The sequence below is a fragment of the Carettochelys insculpta genome, chromosome 3 (genome assembly GCF_033958435.1).
Source record: "Carettochelys insculpta isolate YL-2023 chromosome 3, ASM3395843v1, whole genome shotgun sequence".
In the NCBI taxonomy this organism is placed as follows: domain Eukaryota; kingdom Metazoa; phylum Chordata; order Testudines; family Carettochelyidae; genus Carettochelys; species Carettochelys insculpta.
Window position 1 is genome coordinate 172,689,875 of NC_134139.1, and position 23,845 is coordinate 172,713,719.

The 23,845-nt window shown below is 40.7% G+C and overlaps 1 protein-coding gene across 1 annotated transcript in view; it reads left to right on the plus strand.

The window, feature by feature from the left end:
- The first annotated feature begins 1,963 nt into the window (after window positions 1-1,963).
- Window positions 1,964-23,845, plus strand: part of TPO (thyroid peroxidase) — an 89,363-nt gene continuing 67,481 nt past the window's right edge. The window contains exons 1-6 of the mRNA XM_074989141.1: window positions 1,964-1,972; window positions 2,406-2,502; window positions 5,272-5,356; window positions 13,817-13,983; window positions 17,714-17,846; window positions 21,477-21,603. Coding sequence (XP_074845242.1) covers window positions 1,964-1,972; window positions 2,406-2,502; window positions 5,272-5,356; window positions 13,817-13,983; window positions 17,714-17,846; window positions 21,477-21,603 — 618 coding nt within the window. The remainder of the gene's footprint in view (window positions 1,973-2,405; window positions 2,503-5,271; window positions 5,357-13,816; window positions 13,984-17,713; window positions 17,847-21,476; window positions 21,604-23,845) is intronic.

Here is a 23,845-nt window from a genome sequence, read left to right on the forward strand (position 1 = left end):
GCTATGCAAATGGCCATTTTGAAGTTTACTAATGAAGCTCTGAAATACATATTCAGCGCCTCATTAGAATGCCGGCAGCAGCGGCACTTCGAAATTGGCGTGGCTTGCAGCCGAGTGTCTCATCCAGATGGGGCTCCTTTTCGAAAGGAACCCGGCAACTTTGAAATCCCCTTATTCCTATCAGCAGATAGGAATAAGCCATGTGCATAGCCATTTCGAAGTTTTGGGCTAGTGTGGACACAGCCTAAAAGTCCCCCACACCCTTCTTAATTGAATCCTATAAGGTGAAATATTAGATTTAGAGGAATAGTAGAGCAAGGCTATTATTAAAGAGAAAAAGGAAGCACCCCAACTGTGAAGTAGTTGTGGCTCAGAGAAGAGGACAAAAATTAGCTCCCTGCAGGCAGGTGGAGAACAATTCAAAATGAATAAAAGTGAGTGTATTTCTGTGAAGTAGTAGTCGTAAAACACATAGGATAGGTCTACACGGAGCTCTGCTCAGCACTGCTGCTGACAGAGCTATGCAAAGTGAGCTTCTTGGGATTGCAAATGGCTGCTTATTTGCATACTCATGAAGCTCATTACCATACCCATGCGAGAGTTCAGTGCCAGCAAAAGGGGGTGCCAACACTGAAGGCAGGGGTTTAGTAGGCAGAGGCACGGCCACACAGCCTCTGCATTGCTGACACCCCTTCTGCCGGCACCAAACTCTCATGTGGCTGTGGTAGTGAGCCTCAGGAGTATGAAAATAAGCAGTCATTTGCAGTCCTGAGAAGATCACTTTGCATAGCTCTGCCACCAACACTGCTGGGCAGAGCTCCATGTAGACCCAGCCATAATGGCAAATGATGCAGAAGTGGTGTCTCAGAGTCAGTTTCTTTCAAACTTTTGAGACAAATCTGATTTGAACAATGGTTTAAGGCAGGGGTGAGCAAAGTGTGTGGTGGGAACCTGAGAGGCGTGAAATTTTCTAAGGGGGGGCACAATACAATTGATGGCTGGTTCTTAAGCTCATGCATCTCATTAAAAATATTGAAATATGTTATTTTCATCTATGTGTATTCATATTTATATACCGATTAATAAAGTTTTTATATTCTACTTACTTTTTTCCTTACAAATGTTGAAAGGTTGGTATTTTTGATATGAATATAACTGAAATTTCCATTTGTTTGGATTACATTAGACAGGTTAGTGGCCCTTTCAAACAGTGGGACCCAATGTAAAAATTTGCTCACTCCTGATGTAAGGGAATGGCCACATTCCTGTTTTAGTTGAATGGGTTGCCCAGCTCTAGTTTACTTTGTCAAAAAGATTGACGTCTCAGGCATAAAACCACAGACTAGTAGTGCTTGGAGTCATTAGCATGACAGAAAAAAGCATACCTCACACTGAGGTGAACAGCTACATTTACATAAACAAGCTTTGGTCAAAAAGACTTCATCATCATTTCATCTCTTTAAGCTTGAAAGAGTACTGGTGCATAGTGCCAGTTTATACTGTCTGCCCGGTCCCTAGGAAGCACTCTCACTTCTGAAGAGTTATTGCCACGGAGAGAGAACGAAACCATAGAAGATAATCTGAAAAGGAAAAAAAAAAAGGTTGGATTGTAGAACTATTGCTTTCAGTTTTATGGGTGAAATTAATAATTTTACCTTCTGAAATGTACCATGAAGGGCTATTGTTGGGTTTTTATGAGCACTATTGTTTCCATGAATTTTCAGAGCTGATTTGTTTATGATTTTAGGTTTATAGATCTAGAAATTATGTTTTTAAAGCATCCAGTTCAGGTCATTGCACCATATTTAAAATCATGTCACCACTAAGGCAGCTTAAATTAATTTGTGTTCCATAATACCTGCTGCAAAATCAGTGTATTGAAACAGAATTTAGTCCTCTTTGCCACATGAACTTATTTCTGATACCATCATGACACTGAGCTCTTCAGAAAGATCAGGCAGACATGGCTTCTGTAAGAGCCTTCTTTGTGACCTAATGTGGAATGAGAAGCACAGCCAAATTACTATCTCGGGTTGCTTTGAAATTGTGTTATTGGTGTAAGAAGTAGAAATAGGTGTAAAATATTAAATTTTTATTGTATTTCCCTACAGTCATCTGATTTCTGGGTTAAATACCCATACTGCTATAATCAACATATTGTACTGTTCAATAGGGATGTGCATTTCACTTTACTAGGAATTTCCCAGTAGCACTATGAAAAAAAAGTGAACTATATGATGTGTGTTAAACAAAGAAACAAACAAACAAAATGCGAAGTAATATCCAAAAGTGTGACAACATATATCACTGGTCAGAAGAAACTATCTACAGTGTGTACTGTTTATTTTTTCTCTAGGAGTTGTACGCCCCTTTTTTCACTCACTGTAATGTTTTCGTTCCTTTAGATGAGAGTGGTCTTTGTCTTGGGAATTTCCATAACAATGGTGGCCTGCACAGCCCTTTTCTTTGCTCTTTTTCAGAAAGGGAAACATGTCTTCTTTGGTAAGTAACAAGTAAAAATTTTTTTTTTTTTAAATTTCCTTTCTCACTCTTGGGTTGCAGTGTTGGTAAAACTGAAAACATACATGCAATGCTTGGTAGGTTAGCTTATAAAGCTGGTTATATTAAACAAAGAAACAATTCTGACCTTAGTGAAACTTTTCCTACAATTGTTTTCCTTTAGGCTACATCTACACTATAGAGATCTTATGAAAGAAGCTCTTCTGGAAGATCTATTCTGAAAGAACTTCTTTTGGAAGTGTGTGTCCACACACCAAAAAGTGGCTCAAAAGAGCAATCTGCTCTTTTGAAAGAGAGTGTCTGCACAGCCCTCGCTCTTTTGAAAGAATAGGACAGGGACTGAAAAATCAGACCCTAGGAGGACTGATCTTTTGAGAGCAAGGGCCTGTGGAGTGTCTATACATGTTTTCTTTCGAAAGGAGCTTTTGAAAGGGGGTGTTTTTCCTGAAATGGGAAAGGAAGAGCAATTTCAAAGGGAGTTCTGCATTCTTTTGATTTACTTTCAAAAGAACACTTTTTGGCCTTTTCTACACAGGCCACTTCCTTCTTCCACTTTTTGGGAAGAAGGGGCCTCCAGAAGGAGGACTTCCTTCCGGAAGCTCCCCCTGGGTCCACGCTTCTACACAGTGTTTTGGAGTCCAGAAGAATGGTGTTCTGGACTGCAAATCACGTGACGTTATGCTAATGAGGTGCAGGAAGTTTGCATCATTAACATCTTTCACTCCCTCTATAAGCATGCCACTTCCAAAGGAAGTGGCCTGTGAAGAAATGGCCTTTGTGTGTAGATACTCTGTGGAATCCGACAAATCTTTAGAAAAAACTTGATAGTGTAGATGCAGCCATAAAGAATAAAGTTATGGCTTGGTAAATTCACCACAGGGAAAACCTTTTGCACTTGTGATGAATGTGTCCGATTCATGTACCTTGTGATTAGGGGTGAGCGTTTGTACTTTCTTGGTTGCATTCACAAGTCACATACCATATTTACACACATAACTGACTTCTTTCCTAGAATCACAATCAATAAATTTGGACAGTGTAAAACTTCAGAACTTACAATGAATTCCAAGGCAGTAAGGGCTATTACACTATGGATGGAGAAAACAAGATCTCAAAAATAGAACATACAAGAGCACTATTTGCAGATGATGTGATATTAATGGTACAAATTCAGTGCAATCTCTGACTTTCATTCTGAAAAATATGATCAATTCAATGAAATATCAGTTCAGAAAATTAATTATACTAGATCTGAAACATTCAGTTAGGGTAGGAACAAACTGTAACTAAACAGTTACAAGATAGATTTGCTTGGTCCAAACAAAGGTAGTTCAAAATCAATGTCTTCTAATTTCAAAATTAATTGTTCTGGTATTTCAAAACTGCTTTGTTGAATTAGGCAAAAATACTTTTCACTTGAATTGGGTATAGACCTTAATTTCCCATGTCAGTGGGAACACTGGTATCAATTAAAAAAAAAACCCTTCAGGGCAAACTCAAACAATAATTATTAAATTTGTATAGCACTTACGTGTGTAAGTAAGAATTCTCTTTATGGACCTATTAAGAACCTATATTGGCAATATAAAATTTACTAAAATGTTATTGGAGATTCAGTTAATATCGCTATTAGCCTGAAACAAAGGTATTCTCAGTAAAAATGGGTGGAAACTGAACAACAGGATTTTAAACATCTGATTAGCATAGTGCTCTTGTTTTATTTAACCTCAAAAATTTAGATCTGTGTAAAAGAGATGCAGTTCAGGAAATATGCAATGTCACATCATCCTTTCACAGGGACACCTTGGGTACAGAATTTAATTATCCTCTTTCCCACCTCACTTAAACTCACCATAAACAATCCAGAATTTCAACTGAATTCATCTAATCCAATATACCATAATGATAACATTACAAAAGTTAATGCCATTTAATTACTTATGGGAAATATTAATGTACCCGTTCCAGTTTATTGGCAGCTAAAATAATATATCAAATACCATTCAGGATGCCCAATTTTTAGGAGCCCAAGGAACAAACAGAGATACGTTAATATGGAGAAGATTGCGTCAAAGGTCCAGATCACTGTATTGCATAACCAATTGTTACTGATGGAGAGAGAAAATATGACATTTATGGAAAAATAGGAGAAGGTCCAAAACCAAACATCTCTTTGTAATAATGAGAAAATATCAGGTTCTTGGTAGAATCAATTTTTAAAATATCTGAAGGAAGGCTGGAAAAGTATCATTTGTATAACCAGCACACACAATTATTATAAAGCACTTTATTAATGTTACCTCTTTCCATTTGAACTATGAAACTATATAAAAATGGAGTCAAAGGCAGGACAGAACATGGAACAACTGGGATCTGTATGCATGTAGGGTGAGACAACTCTACGATATTTTGGAAGAAAATTTTCAAGATAACTAAAGTTACCCACAGGTCTGATAGTGGTTCTATTAAGTTACATCCCAAAGGAGGTTAACTCAGAGAAGGAGCCATTAATAACATAATGACTGCTAGGCAGCTATATGTGATGATAGTTGATTTTTTTTGGCAGGGAGGAAGAATAGATCTCTTAACATTAGTCACATGATTAAATATGGGAAATTCTTTCAACAGAAAAATTATGGACAACCTTATATTACTATCAAGTGGATTTTCTGAAGAAAAGTATATCTCAGTGATCAATACTTTATGAATGACTGTTGCCACCAGTTTAACTTTCCATTGTTTAATATGTAGGAGAAACTGAAGATATCGACATTAACAATGCTATCCAGGAGAAGGCTAACATGGTGGATGGTCCTACATACCATATACTGAAAAGGTCTGTGTCAGTTTTGCCATTACTTTAAGTGGCACCCCTGTTTGGGTGAAAGGATATGTCATCAAGGGAGCATACAGTGTCACATCATCCTTTCACATCTTGTGAACCAATTTAAGTTATATAATATCATGAGCTGCATGGTAAGGCATTATTTTATTCATGAACAAGAGTTCCTGTTTAAAAAGCAGAAAATATTGCAGCAAACAAGAGATTTTTCTGATTCTCTGAATCCAGTGAAAGATGTCCGACAGCATGAATCTTTGACACAGCCTAGTCTGAGTTTTCACATAAACTCATTTATTTATTGGGTTAAAATGAAGCTTTAAGTAGCAACTATATTTTACCCTTATTTTGTCTGAGTGACATAGAAATAATGGGTGATATTGTGAGTCTCTCAGTTAACAGCAAAAATCCCCTTGACTTCAGTGGGGCTCCCTCAGTGAGACCATTATGGGTGCATCTACACTAGCCAGCTACTTCGAAGTAACTGGCACAATGTCGAAATAGCACGCATTGTGTCTACATGTGCCATGCGCTATTTTGACGTTGAAATCAACATTAGGCAGCGAGACGTTGAAATCGCTATTCCTATCCAAAGATGGGAATAGCGCCCTACTTCGACATTCAACATCAAAGTAGGGAGTGTGTAGAAGATCCGCATCCTGCTACATTGGAATAGCGGGGTCCTGCATGGTGGCCATCAGCTGAGAGATTGAGAGACGCTCTGTCCAGCCCCTGCGTGGCTCTGTGATCACTGCGTGCAGCAGCCCTTAGCCCGGGGTAGGGGTTCCTCAACTGTTTTGGTGTGCTGGATGAGACCCACATTGCCATCCAGGCTCCAGACCACATGCAGGCCATTTTATCAATAGAAGGGGTACCATGGTGCTCCAGGGCCTCATGGACTCAAGAGAACACTCCGTGGATGTGTGTGTGGGCTGGTTGGGTCAAGCCCATGATTCCTGTCTCTTCCAGAACTCTTGGCTCAGGCACAGGATAGAGGAAGTGATCCCCTCAAATGATCTCCCAATAGGGGTCAGGGATGTGACCGTGCCCCTCCACCCCATATGGTGGCCAATGCTGCCTATCCCTTGCACCCATGTCTCATGTGGCCCTACAGCCCCCCATGTCCCATGTTGCCAGGCGCACCAGGATAGGGAGTGGAAGATAGAAGCCCTCTAGGAGGCCTTTGCTAGGGAGCTCCAATGACCCTCACCAGTCACCCCTTGCCACAACCCCTCCTACACACACCTCTCACCCAGTCATCTCCTGCCATGACCCCTCCCGCCCCCGCATACCCACCTCTCACTGCCCCCCCACCATTGACCAGGGATACAAGGGACTTAAAAATAAACTATTTTAGTAAATCTAAAAACTGTTTCTCATAAAAAACAAAACTGTATAAAAAACTGATAATATACAGAAGAAAGACCTATGTACAGTGGACAAATAGATTCAACTATTTACAGGGGTGTTAAAAGATAAACTCTTTTACTATCCAACAACTGTGTCTTACAAAAACCAAACATGAAGGGCTTGTCTACGCTACCACCCTACTTTGCAGGGAGGATGGTAAGTAGAGTGTTGGGAGTTTATTAATGAAATGCTGCAATTCATATGCAGCACTTCATTAGGCAAATCCACCCCATGGCAACTTCGAAGTGTTAAACTTCCAAGTGCCAGCTTGCATCTAGCTGCAGCTAACCGGCTGGTACTTTGAAGTGCTGGGGCAACTTCGAAGTCCTTTTACTCCTTAGAAGTATCCCAAGCACTTTCACAGAATCACAGAATCACAGGGCTGGAAGGGACCTCAGGAGGTCAACTAGTCCAGCCCCTGCTTCAAGCAGGATCAACCCCCACTAAGTCATCCCAACCAGGACCTTGTCCAGCTGGGACTTAAAAGCCTCAGGGGATGGAGAAACCACCACCTCTCTAGGCAACGCATTCCAATGCTTCACCACCCGCCCGGTGAAGTAGTTTTTCCTAATATCTAACCTACACCTCTCCCTCTTCAACTTCAGACCATTACTCCTTGTTCTGCCATCTGACACCACTGAGAATAGTTTCTCACCCTCCTTTTTAGAGCTCCCCTTCAGGAAGTTGAAGGCTGCTATTAAATCACCTCTAAGTCTTCTCTTCTGTAAATTAAACAAGCCCAAATCCTTCAGCCTATCTTCATAGGTCTTGTGCTCCAGACCCTTAATCATTGTTGTTGCCCTTTACTGAATCTGCTCCAGCAAATCCACCTCCTTTTTATACTGGGGGGCCCAAAACTGGTCACAATATTGCAGATGTGGCCTCACCAGTGCCGAATAAAGAGGAATAACTACTTCTGTAGATCTGCTCAAAATGCTCCTCCTAATGCATTCTAGTATGCCATTAGCCTTCTTGGCTACAAGGGCACACTGTTTACTCATATCCAGCCTTTCATCCACTATAACCACTAGATCCCTTTCCATCGTACTGCTGCTGAGCCAGTTAGTCCCCAGCCTGTAACAATGCTTGGGATTCTTCCGCCCCAGGAGCAGGATTCTACACTTCTCCTTGTTGAACCGTATCAGATTTTTTTTGGCCCAGTCCTCCAATTTATCCAGGTCCCTCTGGATTTTTTCTCTACCCTCCAACGAATCTACCTCTCCCCCTAGTTTTGTGTCATCCGCAAACTTGCTGAGGGTGCAATCCAGTCCCTCATCCAGGTCATTAATAAAGATGTTAAATAACACCGGCCCCAGAACCGAGCCTTGCGCCACTCCGCTTGAAACAGACTGCCATCCAGATATTGAGCCATTCACCTCTACCCGTTGGGCACGACCATAAAGCCAGCTTTCTATCCATCTTATAGTCCAAGGATCCAATCTGTATTTCCCTAACTTATCGACAAGAATGTTGTGGGAGACCATATCAAAAGCCTTGCTGAAGTCAGGTATATCACATCCAGTGACTTCTCCATGTCCACAGAGCTTGTTACCTCGTCATAGAAGCTAGTCAGATTGGTCAGGTAGGACTTGCCCCTGGTGAATCCATGTTGGCTACTTTTGATCATTTTCCCCTCTTCCAAGTGCTCCGAAATGGATTCCTTGAAGATTCCCTCCATTATTTTCCCAGGGATTGAGGTAAGGCTGACGGGTCTATCGTTCCCTGGATTGTCCTTCTTTCCTTTTTTAAAGATGGGCTGTATGTTTGCCTTCTTCCAGTCATCTGGTATCTCCCCGATCTCCAAGAGTCTTCAAGGATAATGGCCAAAGGTTCAGCAATGGCCTCTGCCAATTCCCTTGGCACCCTGGGGTGCGTTAAATCCAGACCCATGGACTTGTGCACATCTAGTTTTTTTAGATAGCTCAGAACTTGTTCCTTCCCCACAGATGGCTTCCCCCCACCTTCCCGTACTGCATTGTCTAGGACTGTCACGTGGAAGTTGACTTCGTTTGTGAAGACCGAGGCAAAAAAAGCATTGAGTACTTCAGCTTTTCCTGCATCATCTGTCACTAGGTTACCTCCCTCATCCAGTAATGGCCCCACACTTTCTCTGATAACCTGTTTATTGTTCACATGCCTGTAGAAACCCTTCTTGTCACTCTTCACATCCTTTGCCAGCTGCAGTTCCAATTGTGCTTTCGCTTTCCTGATTACTGCCTGGCATTCTCCAGCCGTATGTTTATACTCCTCCTTAGTCAACTGTCCACGTTTCCATTTCTTGTATGCATCCTTTTTGAATTTAAGCTGACTTTCGCTGTTAAGCCAACCTGGTTGCTGACCATGTTTGCAGTTCTTACTATGCAGCGGGATTGTTTGTTCCTGTGCCTTCTCTTCAACTCTTTTCCCCTTCATCTTCATTTCCCAAGGGATCCTGCTCATCCGTTCTCTCAAGGAATCAAAGTCTGCTGTTCTGAAATCAAGGGGCTGTATGTTACTGCTCACCTTTCTTACTTTTGTCCGGATCATGAAATCTATGATCTCGTGGTCGCTGCAGCCCGGTTCCCTCCCACTTCTATTTCTTCTACCAGTTCTTCCCTGTTTGTGAGCAGCAGGTCAAGTTGTGCATGGCCCCTGGTCAGTTCCTTCAGCACTTGTACCAAGAAGTTATCCCCAACATTCTCCAAAAACTTCCTGGATTGTCTGTGTGCTGATGTATTGGTCTCCCAACAGATGTCCGGATGATTAAAGTCTCCCATAGGAAGTACTGGTGGGTGAGCTGCAGCTGGACGTGAGCCAGTACTTCGAAGTTTTACACTTCGGAGTTGCTGCACAGTGAAATTTGCTTAATGAAGTGCTGCATATGCACTGCAGCACTTCATTAATAAACTCCCAATACTCTACTTACCATCCTCCCTTTGAAGTAGGGAGATAGTGCAGACACAGCCAAAATAACAAACAACAATAGGAGGGAATGGGGGAAATTATTAACATTGTGGGTTGGAATTGGGTGGGTTTAAGGGTCTAATTTGCGCACTGGAGTAGGGGGCTATGACCCATGCTGGCCATGGGTGCCTGTACCACCCTGAGTCTGGTGTCCCTGTTGGGGCTGTGACAAGGCCGTGATTATTGGGAGGTAGGGACATTGTTGGGCTGCAGCAGCCTCTGCCACAGTGGGAGGTTCATGGGGGCAAGGGGGTGCAGGAGGACTGCAAGAGGGGTTGCAGGAGTAGGTCGGTCACTGGCTGGGAAAGGGAACAAAGGGCACCTGCCACCTCACCCCTGGCTGCCCATTCCATCTCTGTCCACTCCCTCAGCAATGCTTTTTGTCCTGCAGGGTTGCTACGCAGGACAGGTGTTCTTTGCTCCTGTGTTGATGGCAGGTGGGCCTCCTGACAAGGAACTTCACAAGTGTGGGAGGTGGGGGTGCCACTGCCACCTCTTTGGCTGCTGCCATAGGGCTCCCTGGTTGCTGCACAGTGATCATCCGGGATGGTGGAGCTCTGGAGACAGAAGGGGAGGGGAACAATCCATGAGTCCTGGGCCAAAGGGCCGTGTTCCACATCCACCCTTGGTAGCCCCTCCACTTTGCTGCCTCAGTGTCTCTTTGGGGTTCCTGAGTGCCCAGGGGTCCCCACATTGGTGCAGCAGGCTTGCTCCACCCTCCCCCCAAATCCCTGGATGTGCAGCAGCTGGTGGTGCTGTCCACGGCAGTGAGTACTGAGTCCCTTGTGTTACCCTCTCCATGGCCATCTGGTGTGCATCCAGACCGTGCCCCATGGCCATATCACTGGTCTGCTGCTGTCTGTGATGTAGCCAGGTGCCCTATCCCCATGCTCCTGGATGCCCAAATTGTATGTACCTGGGGGTCCCTCGAGGAACTCAGGGGATTCCCTGGTAGCTGTTGCCTGGCTCAACAAGCCAAACAGGATGGCAATAACCAGAGCACCATCACAAGATCCCTCCTTCTCTGATCCAGGCTCAGGCTCTGGCTCCTTGGGGGGGGACATCATTTCAGGGGCTTGAGGCTGATCCTCCGCCTTTGTCTCAGGATCCTGTTCAGGTGCTGCAGTGTTGCACAATAGCTGGGGAGTGGGGCGCTGCCTCCTTGGACCCCAGGAGCCAGTCCAAGTCCTCATAATGAGGGCAGGTGGTGGGTGAGCCCACCCCACCCCCTCCCCCAAGCAGCAGGCCACACGTCTGGCTTTCACATAGACCTTCTTTAAGGAAGCAGAGTACCTTTTATCTAGAAAAAAAGAGACAGATGACCTCCCTGGAAGTGTATGAATTTTAATGATGGTTTCATGATGTTTTATAGGCTGAGTCTTCTGTCAGAAATGAACACTTCTGTTTAGTATGTGCTGCACAGAAGGTATGCCAGTTGCATAGTTCTAATCAAGTGGGAAAATAACCAGTTTTCCAAGCCTATTCCAGATGCCACCACTTTAGATGCCTTACAGGCTGCTGTCTGCTGCTGGTGAATCTGTATGCCCAGGCAAATGGACAGAAGGGACCAGCTGTATAATCTGGGAAGTGGAAAATCAATTTCTATGCCCCAATTAAGAAACTGCTATTGAAGAAGGTCACTAAACATTACCAGTTACTCACTGACACTCAAGTCCTGCAGAGAGTGGCCAAAAATGAATTGAGTTTAATTTAATATACTGTAAAACTTCACTGATCTGGTTTATCTCCTGAGGTATCTTAAGGTAACTCAAGCTTTAAAACAGGTTAGGAATTTTCAAACACTGCATTCAATAAATATTAGTTCAAGGAAAAAGGGAGATACTGTGTCTAAAGCTAAAGGCATATGGCCAATTGGGGGGAGACATTTTTTGAAAATTGTCCATCTGTATCTAAATATTGGCTCATAAGAAGACTTCTGTAATTGAAAACTGATATATGAGAATTTGAAAAGTAAGTGGAACTTGTGCAAGTTTCTGGCTTTCCATAAACCTCATACAATTTAGGATTTAGTCAACTTTGTTCAAATCCAAACATGTCAGGCCCAAATTTTATCTCTGGTACACTGGTTTTTATATTTACTTAATTCTTTTCATTTCAGTGGATTTGTTCCTGCATTTAAAAGTGGCACATGTGTTTTGTTGGTTTAACATGCAGACTGGTACTCAGCAAATAACTATTTTTGGTGAAATTATCAATAACAAAAAAATCAGGAAAAAAATAATTTTGGATCAGACCAAAACCAAAATGGTTTGCATTTTTTGGCAAATGAAAACTTAGAGAAAAATGATTTTTCTGAAAGTATTTTGAGCATTCTTATATGTTTTTGTAATTTTAAAATAAAATTATAGCTAATTTCAATATGAAAAGTGGTTTTGAAAGAGAAAAATCAAAATATTTAAATGTTAAAATGTAAAAATATTTTTATTTCTTCAGATTTTTCATGGTTGGTTTTATTATGTTGTTGTTTCTTTTGTCTGTTTGTTTTTTAAACAAATTCTGAAACCCACTGATGTTGCCAAATCTATATTTTTCACCTAATCTTTTTGAGTAAATTTTTTTGCCTATCTGCAACCACAATCCAGTTTTATTTTCCTTTCACATTCAGAGCTCAGCTGCAGTGGAGCTTAGTAAACATAACACCTGGAAGACTGGTCATTTCTTTCTGTGGAAAACAAAGTGCTGCACACCAGATTTCCATCCAAATGATATGTAAAGCATGAGCCTAGAGAGCTCATCACCAAACCAAACTTAGCATTCCTTGATGGGTTTTTCACATTCTAGGGATCTGAGTCAAGAGTCATAGATGTCTTTGGGAGCCTAGTCATTGACTTCAGGTAGCTTTGGAATAAATGATAAATGGTTGAATATTTGTGGGAGCTCCTTGTTAAAGCACTTTCAGCACTTAACTGATAGAATGTGAGCATCTGGACGATGCGTTGGCATTCACTATGCGTTCTGTGGAGCTTTTCTTTTTACTGTAGACACGAGCCTGAGAGCTCAAGCTTGACTGAGTGTGCCATTTCTTGACTGAGCACGTAATTGTATATTTTATGCCTTAGTTAGTAAGTGACTGTAAATGTGACATTAAAAACAAACCTACTGTTTGGATTCACTGCTCAGTTAATGCTACAATTTGTGATTATTGTATTTTTGGCATTGATTAGTATTTTGTCCACAGGGTATCCCTTTCTATCCCTGTGTAATACAAATTCTGCCTCAGGGCATCTTCAGCTCACAAGAAGCATAAAAAGGAAGTGGTTTGTTCTTCTGGCAAAGTTTGTTCCCATATTCCTTCTGTTCTTGGCAACTATTTGCCACTTGAGATGCTGAGTGACATTCCTTTTGTCCTCTGTCCAGCAGCATTATTTCTAATGTAGTCATAGAAATGACAGAATATTACTGAAATATTATTTTCCACCGAATACCTTTAGCATTTTCTTCAGTTTAAATGATCCCAAGTGACGGCGTTTCCAACTAAAATGAAAAATGTGGCACAAATCTTAATGCAATATTCAAAGTGCAGTTTTGACCAGAGGGATTACCACCTTCTCATTACAATTTGATGCCTTAGAAATTTCACGGGCTTGTATTGTTGTAATACTACTTTGCAAAATTACGTTTAATTTGTTGTCCATTAGCAAATTAGTCTTTTTTGGCATGAGAGTTTTCCATGTTTCTCCCTTTCATAGAGAAACTGAACAATTAACAGATATTTGTAAAACTTCTGTTGGGCTCCAATGAACCCTTGCTTAGCTGTTGGATTCTTTTCTAAAATATAGTGTTTCTAGGTCAAATCTTTAGCTGTTTGCAGTATGTGTTCAATCATTATTATTAGTTGTATTGTAGTTTCCGATTATGGGTGTTTTCCTGCTTCATCTAGGCAGAGTTCTATATAATAATTATTGTTTTATATGAAGGGGAAACTGAAGGGAATGTTTTTTCCCTCGTTAAGAAGGATACAAATAAATTTAACAAATATCAAAATATGATAAAAAGGTTCAATTTTTGCCATTTAACACTAATTACAAATATCACTATATTAAAGGTTACACTTTAAAAATACATATTTTATCTCGGTTATAGAAATCTCCAAAGAAAGGGAACACTACTTCCTGATCTGCCAGCTTTTTCAAAATTTCCTGAAGAAGAAAGTCAAGATATTTTCCGAGCAGCTGAAAAAATAGAAACTTCAACACAAGTGCTGGGAACAAAAGTTCACAAGAAGCAGAAATGCTCACTTCATACAAATGGTAAATACAGCATGGAGGAAGAAATCCCTGTTGATCGCTTAAGGGTTATCTTCTAGATTGAAGTTGTGTTGACTTCATTTCTATTTTATTTTACTGCAGGCAGGAGTGCTATTCATGCTCACACCTTAGAGCTATAGTGCATGCTGTTCAGTTCTTAAAAGCATCATGAAATAATTACTCTCTATTGTGTTTTACTTCTAATGGTACTGCTATGGTGCTTGAGGATGTAAACAGTAGCATTTAGCCATTAGCAACCTATGCAATCATGGGAATGTGCCTGCATTATATACAAATCATCTCAAAAGGAGAGTGAATGTCCTCTGCATTTTGTTGAGCTTCTTCGGTTGGAGGTCCTTCTGTAGCCTGAGGTTGACAGGCACAGAAGAGTATAGTTTTTATCTCTTCTCTGGGTCGCTAGGTTCCTGAAATATGTTTCCTCCAGATATAGAACGATTTCTTATTTCACCTTTCATTAAAATTCCTTTTCACTTCCAAAAGTCATCTTCATGGTGCATCGATTTTATGCACTTTATATCATATTATCCTTGTTTCTGTTTTTACTGTGTTTTACGTAATGCACTGGAAAGTTCGAAGTTGGATAGTTATATAAGTAACACCAATAGCTATTATTAATCACAATGATTATTTAATAATATTAATTAATAATTAATTATTTATTACATTAATAATATTAAACTATGACTTCTGTCTCTAGCTGTGCATTTCAAACATTTCAAATGTCATGTGGTTTGGCTTGGGCCACCTTAATAACAAAAATAATAATAATAATTAATAATAATAAATGTAATTTGTTGTTAATATAATGATAATATTTAAGATGGACCAAGCCAAACTAAGTGGCATTTGGGATGTTTGAAAGTCACACCTAGATTCAAATATCATGGCTTAATGTAGGTAGTCCGTCATGTTCAACGATGACGTCTTGAGCTTGCATGGGCTCATCGGTTGTGGAGCAACTGATGAGCATGGTTTAATACCGTATCTACAAATAATGACATTGTAATGATGTTGATTTTCTTTCTTAGTATTACAAACATGCCATTTATCAGTGTTCAAGGAATAGAAGACATGGACTATTGCAAACAAACATCAAGTGCTACAGATATATCTCATTGGTTTTTCTTGGGAGATTCATGCCATTCATATAAACTAAAGACTTGTGTAAGCTGTCCCACAGTTCAGACAATGTGGATGTGAATAATTGCACAATGGATTTCTGTGCTGTAATTCCCTGCTGACCTGCCCACCTGCTTGACTTTGAGCTCCTGAGCTCCATGCCAAATCTCAGTGTAGCATTCTAGATGGAGTCCTACTAGTCTGAGTTTGTCTACATGGGCAGAGTGGCTCACTCCTGGATACAATGCAGACATACTCACAAAAGGAAGGCCATGCAGATCCCAGACTTAAAGGGAGAATGTTACAGGCCAGGGCTAAGAAGTTCAGTCTCAAACAAAGGGGCTGTGAAATTGTGAAACTAAAAGGAGGGCTGGTTAACTTGAATACAATGGCCATAAGAGAGGACGAATATATCCTTTAAGTCTCTGGATATAGGTTCATTATCCTCAGAACTCAGAGGAAAAACTGAGGCAGGGTCCTGCAGGGCCATCCAAGCTCACAAACCAGCACTCTGGGACAATACCTGCCCACAAGCTGCCTGATGTTGTCAAGTTTCCAGCTTCCACTTATCCCCCAACATTCTAATTCATTTATTCTGTGATCCCCCTGCCCCAAAATGTCTGTTCCCTAGCGCATCAATTAATAATGCACTTTCCTCACATCAGTTCTATGCATCTTGCCCCCAACAACCCCTTGTTTCCCAGCATTAGTATTGATTCTCCTGCATCTTTACTCATCTTTTCCAGCCTGGGGGATGGGCAACTGCAGCAGGGTCCACTCTACCCTGTATCTGGTCTCAGGAATGATGTACCGCTAGAGGCTACGTCTACACGTGCAGCCAACATCGAAATAGCTTATTTCGATGTTGCGACATCGAAATAGTCTATTTCGATGAATAACGTCTACACGTCCTCCAGGGCCGGCAACGTCGATGTTCAACTTAGACGTTGCTCAGCCCAACATCGAAATAGGCGCAGCGAGGGAACGTCTACACGTCAAAGCAGCACACATCGAAATAGGGATGCCAGGCACAGCTGCAGACAGGGTCACAGGGCGGACTCAACAGCCAGCCGCTCCCTTAAAGGGCCCCTCCCAGACACAGTTGCACTAAACAACACAAGATACACAGAGCTGACAACTGGTTGCAGACCCTGTGCCTGCAGCATAGATCCCCAGCTGCCGCAGCAGCAGCCAGAAGCCCTGGGCTAAGGGCTGCTGCCCACGGTGACCATAGAGCCCCGCAGGGGCTGGAGAGAGAGCATCTCTCAACCCCCCAGCTGATGGCCGCCATGGAGGACCCAGCAATTTCGACGTTGCGGGACGCGGATCGTCTACACGGTCCCTACTTCGACGTTGAACGTCGAAGTAGGGCGCTATTCCTATCTCCTCATGAGGTTAGCGACTTCGACGTCTCGCCGCCTAACGTCGAAGTTAACTTCGAAATAGCACCCGACGCGTGTAGACGCGATGGGCACTATTTCGAAGTTGGTGCCGCTACTTCGAAGTAGCGTGCACGTGTAGACGCAGCTAGAGAGAAAAGCAAAAAACAGGAGGAAAAGGGGGTGGGGGCAGGATCAGAGTCACACAGAGCTGTTGGGCTCTTTCTGCACCTAGTTTCCCATTCTTCTTTCCTCTGAAAATGGTATTGGATGCTTCTGCTCCCACTCTCACACCAAAATCTCTTTTGTCTCATGTGGAGAAAGGTACAGAGCTCTTTCTCCTTCCTGAAACAGTTCTGATTGGCTGTATACCCTTTCCCCACCTTTTATGAAAGCACTGCCAGTCTTCTGCAGATCAGAAATTCACATGAAGATTGTAGTTTCTTGGTTTACCCTCAGATGGGCTGCAGCAGGCATGACTCACAATGAACACTGATGGCCACTGGGCTCCATCTATTGTCTGTAACACCTTCAGTGCAGAGGAGTACTCTTGTTACCTATAGTCCTCCTCTACTTGAGAGGGTGAGTGTCTAATATCTGGGACAACACCAAACTGAGGTCATAGCTATGTTGGAAGGGTGTTAGGTTTCAGTAAAGAAGCACAGTAGCTAATGATAAACTTTCCATTGCCTTCTTAAAGACAGTAATGGACTCCTGAAGGGCAATGTTAGCTTCTTTCTGTAGTCAGGTCAGTTCCCTGGAACTATCTGGTCCCTAATTTTTAACCAGCTTTTCGGAGCCTTTCCCTTTTGTTTGTCATAGGACCAATTCACTTTAGATAATGTTGCAAGTTTTATGCTGCTTCTCAAATCCTGGAAACTGCAGAAAATTTTAATTACCAGTAATTTCATTAATGAGTTAACTAATAAAATTCATCAGCTCTAGTACCTAATAAGTTCTATATACCTTTTTCAGCTAGCCAGGGAGCAGAAATAATTCTATGTATCAGGGAGGATGAATAGCTAAAGTGACTTGTTCTCATAAACTACTTGGTGAAATGCTTGTGAATAATGAATACATTATCAGAAATGCCGGGGTAATGGTTGACTAATATTGACATTTGTAATGGAGTCTACTGTGATGGATAAAACATTATTCTATAGCAAACAAAGTAAACAAACTGCTCATATTGGGTTGGCTGGGCTTTTTTTCAGACCTTTTAACTGCTGATCTGCTCAGAGTAATTGCAAATATTTCTGGATGTCTGCCTTACATACTGCCACCAAAATGTCCAGATAATTGCCTAGCCAATAAATACCGCCTCATTACTGGTGCCTGCAATAACAGGTATGTAACTTGTGCTGTTTTTCTTCCTCTTACTCATAAAAGTATTTTTTCTGACACAGAGGAAAACAAAATTGTTGCTTAAATACATGCTAAAGAAAAGAGTGAAGGAAGTGCTGTCAGTTTTCCTAGAAAGCTCAGCTTTTAAAAGGCCAGGGTCTTCACTGTTTCTGTGGACAATAACCAATGTCTGGTTAATCAGGATCCTTGATTAACTGGATTTCAGATCCATAGTATTGTATTATATTGCAATAGTTTGACAAAAATGAAAGTAATATATTAATTAGGCCTGTGAGAAATTCAAGAGGAGAAACACCTCATCAAGGCTTTAAATCCCAGAATTCACATTTCCTAACATTTGGGTCTGCCACAGTGGAATTTTAAAAGTAACTTCTCTTCCTGTCAAAGTTGTATTTGTAGCCCCTACTTTCCTCAAGCACTTATTAACATGAGCTTCCTTTTTTATTGATGAGGTCATTAGAAAAATGATAGCTGTGATTAACTTGCAGCTTTCATGATTCGCTTGGCTCAGAAATAAATGTATTAACATTGCTGCTGTTCCAGCTTGTTCTCCACACTTACCTGCTTTCATGTCATGACACACTTCCTAACTGCATTTGACTGCTTACCTCTTATGATAAAAAGACCAAAAGTTTTCCAATGGGCTAACTCAAGTTATTTAGCCAAAATTGTAAATTGCTAGAAGGATTTTTTTTCAGTAGCATAGCTCTCATTTGGATTTGCAATAAAAAACTGGTGTGGAAATGGAGTTCCTTAGCTGAATCTGGGATTTGGGAGGTTTATGCCAAACTGCAAAGTCCCAAGAATTAACCTTGGTTAAAAACATTGGTTTTGCTATATTGCAAATGATCTTAAAGAATGTTTTGTGAGCAGTATTGATAAGAGCTGTGCAAGAGACCATCCTCAAATATCTCTACAACATAAGCTCAGATATGTATGTCAGTTGATTCCACTAAGCACATATGGAAGTAATTAATGTCTGAGATAGTAGTTACTATAGTTGAAACAGATAACTCATTTATTTTGGATTCAGTGAGTCTGACTCTCCACTATCTTGGCATTAATCAACTACAAAGATATAGGAGTAAGAATTGTAGAATCACTGGGCCTCATGAGGTGTCAGTGTGGCTCCACTGAAGTACAATGAGGCTAGAGCCACACTACAGCAGAAGATTGACCTGCTGAGGGTCAATCTTCTGGGGTTTCATTTAGCACATGTGTGAAATGATGCTCCCATTTCACCAACTTCCAGAGAGTTTTGCTTGAACAACATAAACTGCATTAATTTCCGGAACTTTTTCAAAGTTCTTTCTTTCTACATTTAGACCATAAATTGCTTGTTAAGGAATTTTTGAAAGTGCTCAGTTTTGAAACAGAAGATGCTATTAAAAATAAGTAGATGTATAATATGTGAATGCAGAGAACAGAGACGGAAACCACAAATATAGAAACAAATTTATTTTTAAACTGTGCAGACCTGATACACTGTTTAAGATTACATTAATTCCATCTTTACGTAATAATAAAAAAAAGCATCTGAAAGGGATTTTACTGTGGTGACATTCCAACAAGCTACTAAACTATAAAAGTAATCAAGAGAAAAATCACTGGTTAAACAGTTAAATTAACATTTCATTATTTTTAATTGAGTGGAATAGCACTACATTATGTGCAGTATTTTATGCAATTTCAATAACGACAAATCAACTGTAACTAATTTGAATGCTTTATTAGGGCTCATTTTAACTTTCCAGTGTGAATTATTGTAGTTAATTAAGTGTATTACAATCCCATATAGCTTTGCAAATTGAGCCACTTTGGTATGCTGAAAATCAGTGAAGTATTAATATAATAATTGTTCTCTGTTTATTGTCTTCATGGACGTATAAATTTATGTGTTGCAACCTGTGGTTCCATCTTCTGTCTCTGAATATTCTGAGTTCTTTCTGGTACAGTCTTAGAATATCAGACTGAATCTACTATGCGTATAGTATTTTATCTCTGCTTTTGACTGTTTCATGTGTATTTAGCAAATTATGAAGTGTACTAGATTGAACATCCTAGAGACCTATTTAAGTGCTGCCTTTGGCTACAGAACTGCATCAGATTTCTCACAGTGCCCCACCAATGTGCCTCAATCCTACCCTGAGATTAGCACCTCTGCAATGGCAGGGAAATTGATTTTTAATGCCCAGTTAGCCCTTGGCTTCTTTACTGACTTTTGCAGTAATGTCAGTGTTCATGATCTGGATTGAGAGCTCTCCACTAATTTTGTATGGGCCATTGCAACTTCAAGAGGTGGTCTGAAGCTGCAAAATATAAATCTTAGTTAAAAAAACACATTTGCGGTGGGGGGAAGGGAGATTAGAGGATGTTCGTTTGTTTTATTGTAAAAAGAGCGACTAATTACACAATTAAAGTCCATTTTTACTAAAAATCCTGATTTGGTTGGCACGTCTCTGCACGTCTGACCTTGTTTTTAACTCAGTTGCCAATTTATTGATCCACAGCAGCACTGGCAGGCACTGCAGCCCATGGAGCAACATGGAAGATTGTCCTGGCTCTGCAAACTATAAGGGGCGGGGCCAAGTGCAGAAGGGGCAGAGTTCAGGCATTAGGCCCTCAGCACTACCAAACCACATCGCTGGGAGCCTCACTTCCCTCACAGCTGCATGCAGCAGCACTGCTGCAGTGTTTCAAAGGGGCCTGGCACTCCAGCCACTGCCACTGCCAAAGTAGCAGCAGCCAGAGCTCATACTCCAAGCCTAGAAACAACTTATCTCCTTCACTCCTCGCCCCTACCCGCCAGGTCTCAGTGGGAGTTTTGTTATTGACTTCGCTGGAGCAGGATTTCTCTAAAGATTTTTTCACTCTTAGTCATGATCCCTACTCCCCAGATGATGTTGTCTCTCTACTCCTTCACCAACCCACTGATCATTCCTTTTCCCTTCAGCCCCACTCTTTCCTGCCCTAGCTTCCAATTCCAAGCTCTAACCCAGAGCACTTACCAAAGGCCAGCAAAAGCCTTCATGTCTATTTCCCTTTTTTTCTAGGAATGAGTACACACTCTAAGGCCAGGCCTCTACTAGACCTTAAAGTTGGTTGTAGATACACAATTCCAGCTATGGTAATTGCATAGCTGACATTGACTTATCTAGTATTGACTTACCTCAGGAGGTCAATGGCAAACTCTTTCATCAACTTCCCTTAGCCCTCACAAGATTGAGTAGTACAGGGTCAACTGGCAATTCCTAATGGTTTGATTTCACGCATCTCCACTAGGTGTGTGAAATTGAACTCCAGGAGATTGACCCTAACAGGGTGGATCTTCTGGGTAGTGAAGACATACTCTAAGTGCTTACATGGGCAAAACACCCACTGGTTTTAAAAGGATAGTAGCCTGAGTTAGGAACATAAGTTCAGGCTCTGAAGGTATTTATTTTAGCAAATAAAGACATTTTAGCAATTCCTATTGTGCTTTGGTATGCCTTGATATCTTTTCAGAGATCTTCTTAATAAATAACCCAGTATGAGGAAATGCACCTATGTCTAATGAATATTTTAAAATCAAAATTGTTGCAAAGAACATTTTCTAGTCTTTTATTTCCTCAGGGAACATCCTACGTGGGGAGCTTCCAACACAGCTCTGGCTAGATGGCTCCCTCCAGCTTACGAAGATGGAATCAGTCAGCCCAAAGGATGGAATCTCGGCTTCTTTAATGGATTTCAGCTGCCATTGGTTAGAACACCATGAAATCATTCGACAGACTTGCTCTGAGTTACACGCATGGCTGAGACTGTACAATCGCTTTTAAATCAGTGAAGTCATTGCAGATTAATATAGTTCATTAGCACATATATCGACAAAAAAAATTCTTAAAAACAACACTCCCCCAAGTGACATAAAACTTGCTGGCCTAAGCTCTAATGTGCACAGCACTATGTTGATGGGAGACTCTCTCTCCCCGGTCTAGCTACCACCACTCATTGAACTGTTTTTATGATGTCTCCCGGAGAGTTCACTCCCATCATCAGCATAACACCAGTATATGAATGCTTTTATCGTGGTGCCACTGTAAACTCGTAAGTGTAGACCTGTCCTAAATTTTGGAGTGATGTGCTTTAATTAAGCGTATAATTAAGGGTCCCATTACTAAGGTCATTACTCCTTACTCAAACATTACTGAGACATAACTTCAGTTGAAGTTTCTCTGAGAAAGAATTTAGACTAGTATAAGATATTTAATTATGAATTTGACATTTAAGAAAGAAGATACAGTCTCAGCAATTAAAATTAGTAACAGGGAGGAAGCCGTGCTAGTCTATACACTATCAAAACAAAAAGCAGTCAAGTAGCACTTTAAAGACTAGCAAAATAGTTTATTAGGTGAGCTTTCATGGGACAGACCCACTTCTTCAGACCATAGCCATACCAGAATAGACTTAATATTTAAGACACAGAGAACCAAAAACAGTAAGCAAGGAGGACAAATCAGAAAAAGAACAATTAAATTAAATTTTAAAATTAAAATTAAACTAAATTTAAATTAAATTAAATTAAAATTGTAATACATATTCTAATAACTACATCACAGGAGTGCATTCAGTAGTCTATAACACTTGCACTTTGAAAATAGATTGGTAATGATCCAGATTGAATAAGGACTGAATTGAAATTTTCTGGCAAGTCAGACATTCAAACAGTGCTTGATTTATAAAAGTCCATACTAGAGACCTGTCGAGAGAACCATGCCCATAAAGTGGCCTGTGGAAAGTCCCACTGTTGGTACAGCTGGTACACCGTTGGTGCAGTTGTGTGGACTTTTTAACGAACTTGGTTGCTGAGGTGAACACGGAACCATATACTCTGCAGCTGTGATAAGAACCTTTGCAAAAGAAATCATTAGTTCACTTTAAGAAGAATGCTCAATTGTTACATAGGGCAGCTTCTTGGTGGCAACATAAATGGGAAAGACTGCAGGTAAATATATTGTCAAGTTATGCATAGCAATACAATTGCTTTACACGTTAAGATTACCCAATTGCTCAAATACTATGAACATACCATAATTTCACCTTTGGGCAACCCAGACTACTAAAGTTAGGAACCCGTGCAATAGTACTTCAGGGAATTCGGCATAGCAAATTGTTATACTGTAGCAGAGCTGGCAATAATAAGGTCTGAACCAAAGCATTTATATCTGAAACTGGATGCAAACATCCCATATCCAGTGGAGAGAATTGGATCTCATGTGTCTGGTTCAGGTCCATCTTAAATTGTCAGGCTCACTCATTACCACATTGACTCAGAAACCACAGTCTTTTGCTATATTCACACTGTCTTATCATTTTACCCTTCACAAATTTAATAATGATGAGAGACAGATTTTAGTGTTAATGTCACTTTCAACTCCCTTTACAAATTAAATTACATCATAACTTTAAGCAGTATAGTGTGGAGCTTATGGTCGCAAAACTTGACATTTGAATGAGAAATTTTACAGTGGATGTTACCAATTACTCATTTTTCCAGACTCATTAAGTCTTGTGCCAATGGAGTGCAGCACATTAAAACAAAGCTAGGACTAGTGCATTGAGTCTGATCAATGCATTCAGCATAACACTAATAGGCTTCCCTCCCCCTTCTGTTAAGCTACACTTTAAAATACCATGTAATGTATGAATATGAAATTAGTGTCCTGTAACATATATATACTTTTTCTACACGGCTTTTCCTCTCCATTGCAGATTTCAGTAATTTGTGGTCTTTATTTATTATATGTTTATCTATAATAGCAGAACATACAGAGTTAAGGTAAGGAATAAATATTAGAATTATCATAAGGTAGAGTATTAGAAGATGTAGTTCAAAATCAATTTTGCAGTCATTTACAACGGACAGTTACAGTGATACGAAAACATTTGTTAGTAAATTACAGTGAAGAATCATGGGGTCTGTGTTCACATGAATAAGTTATTGC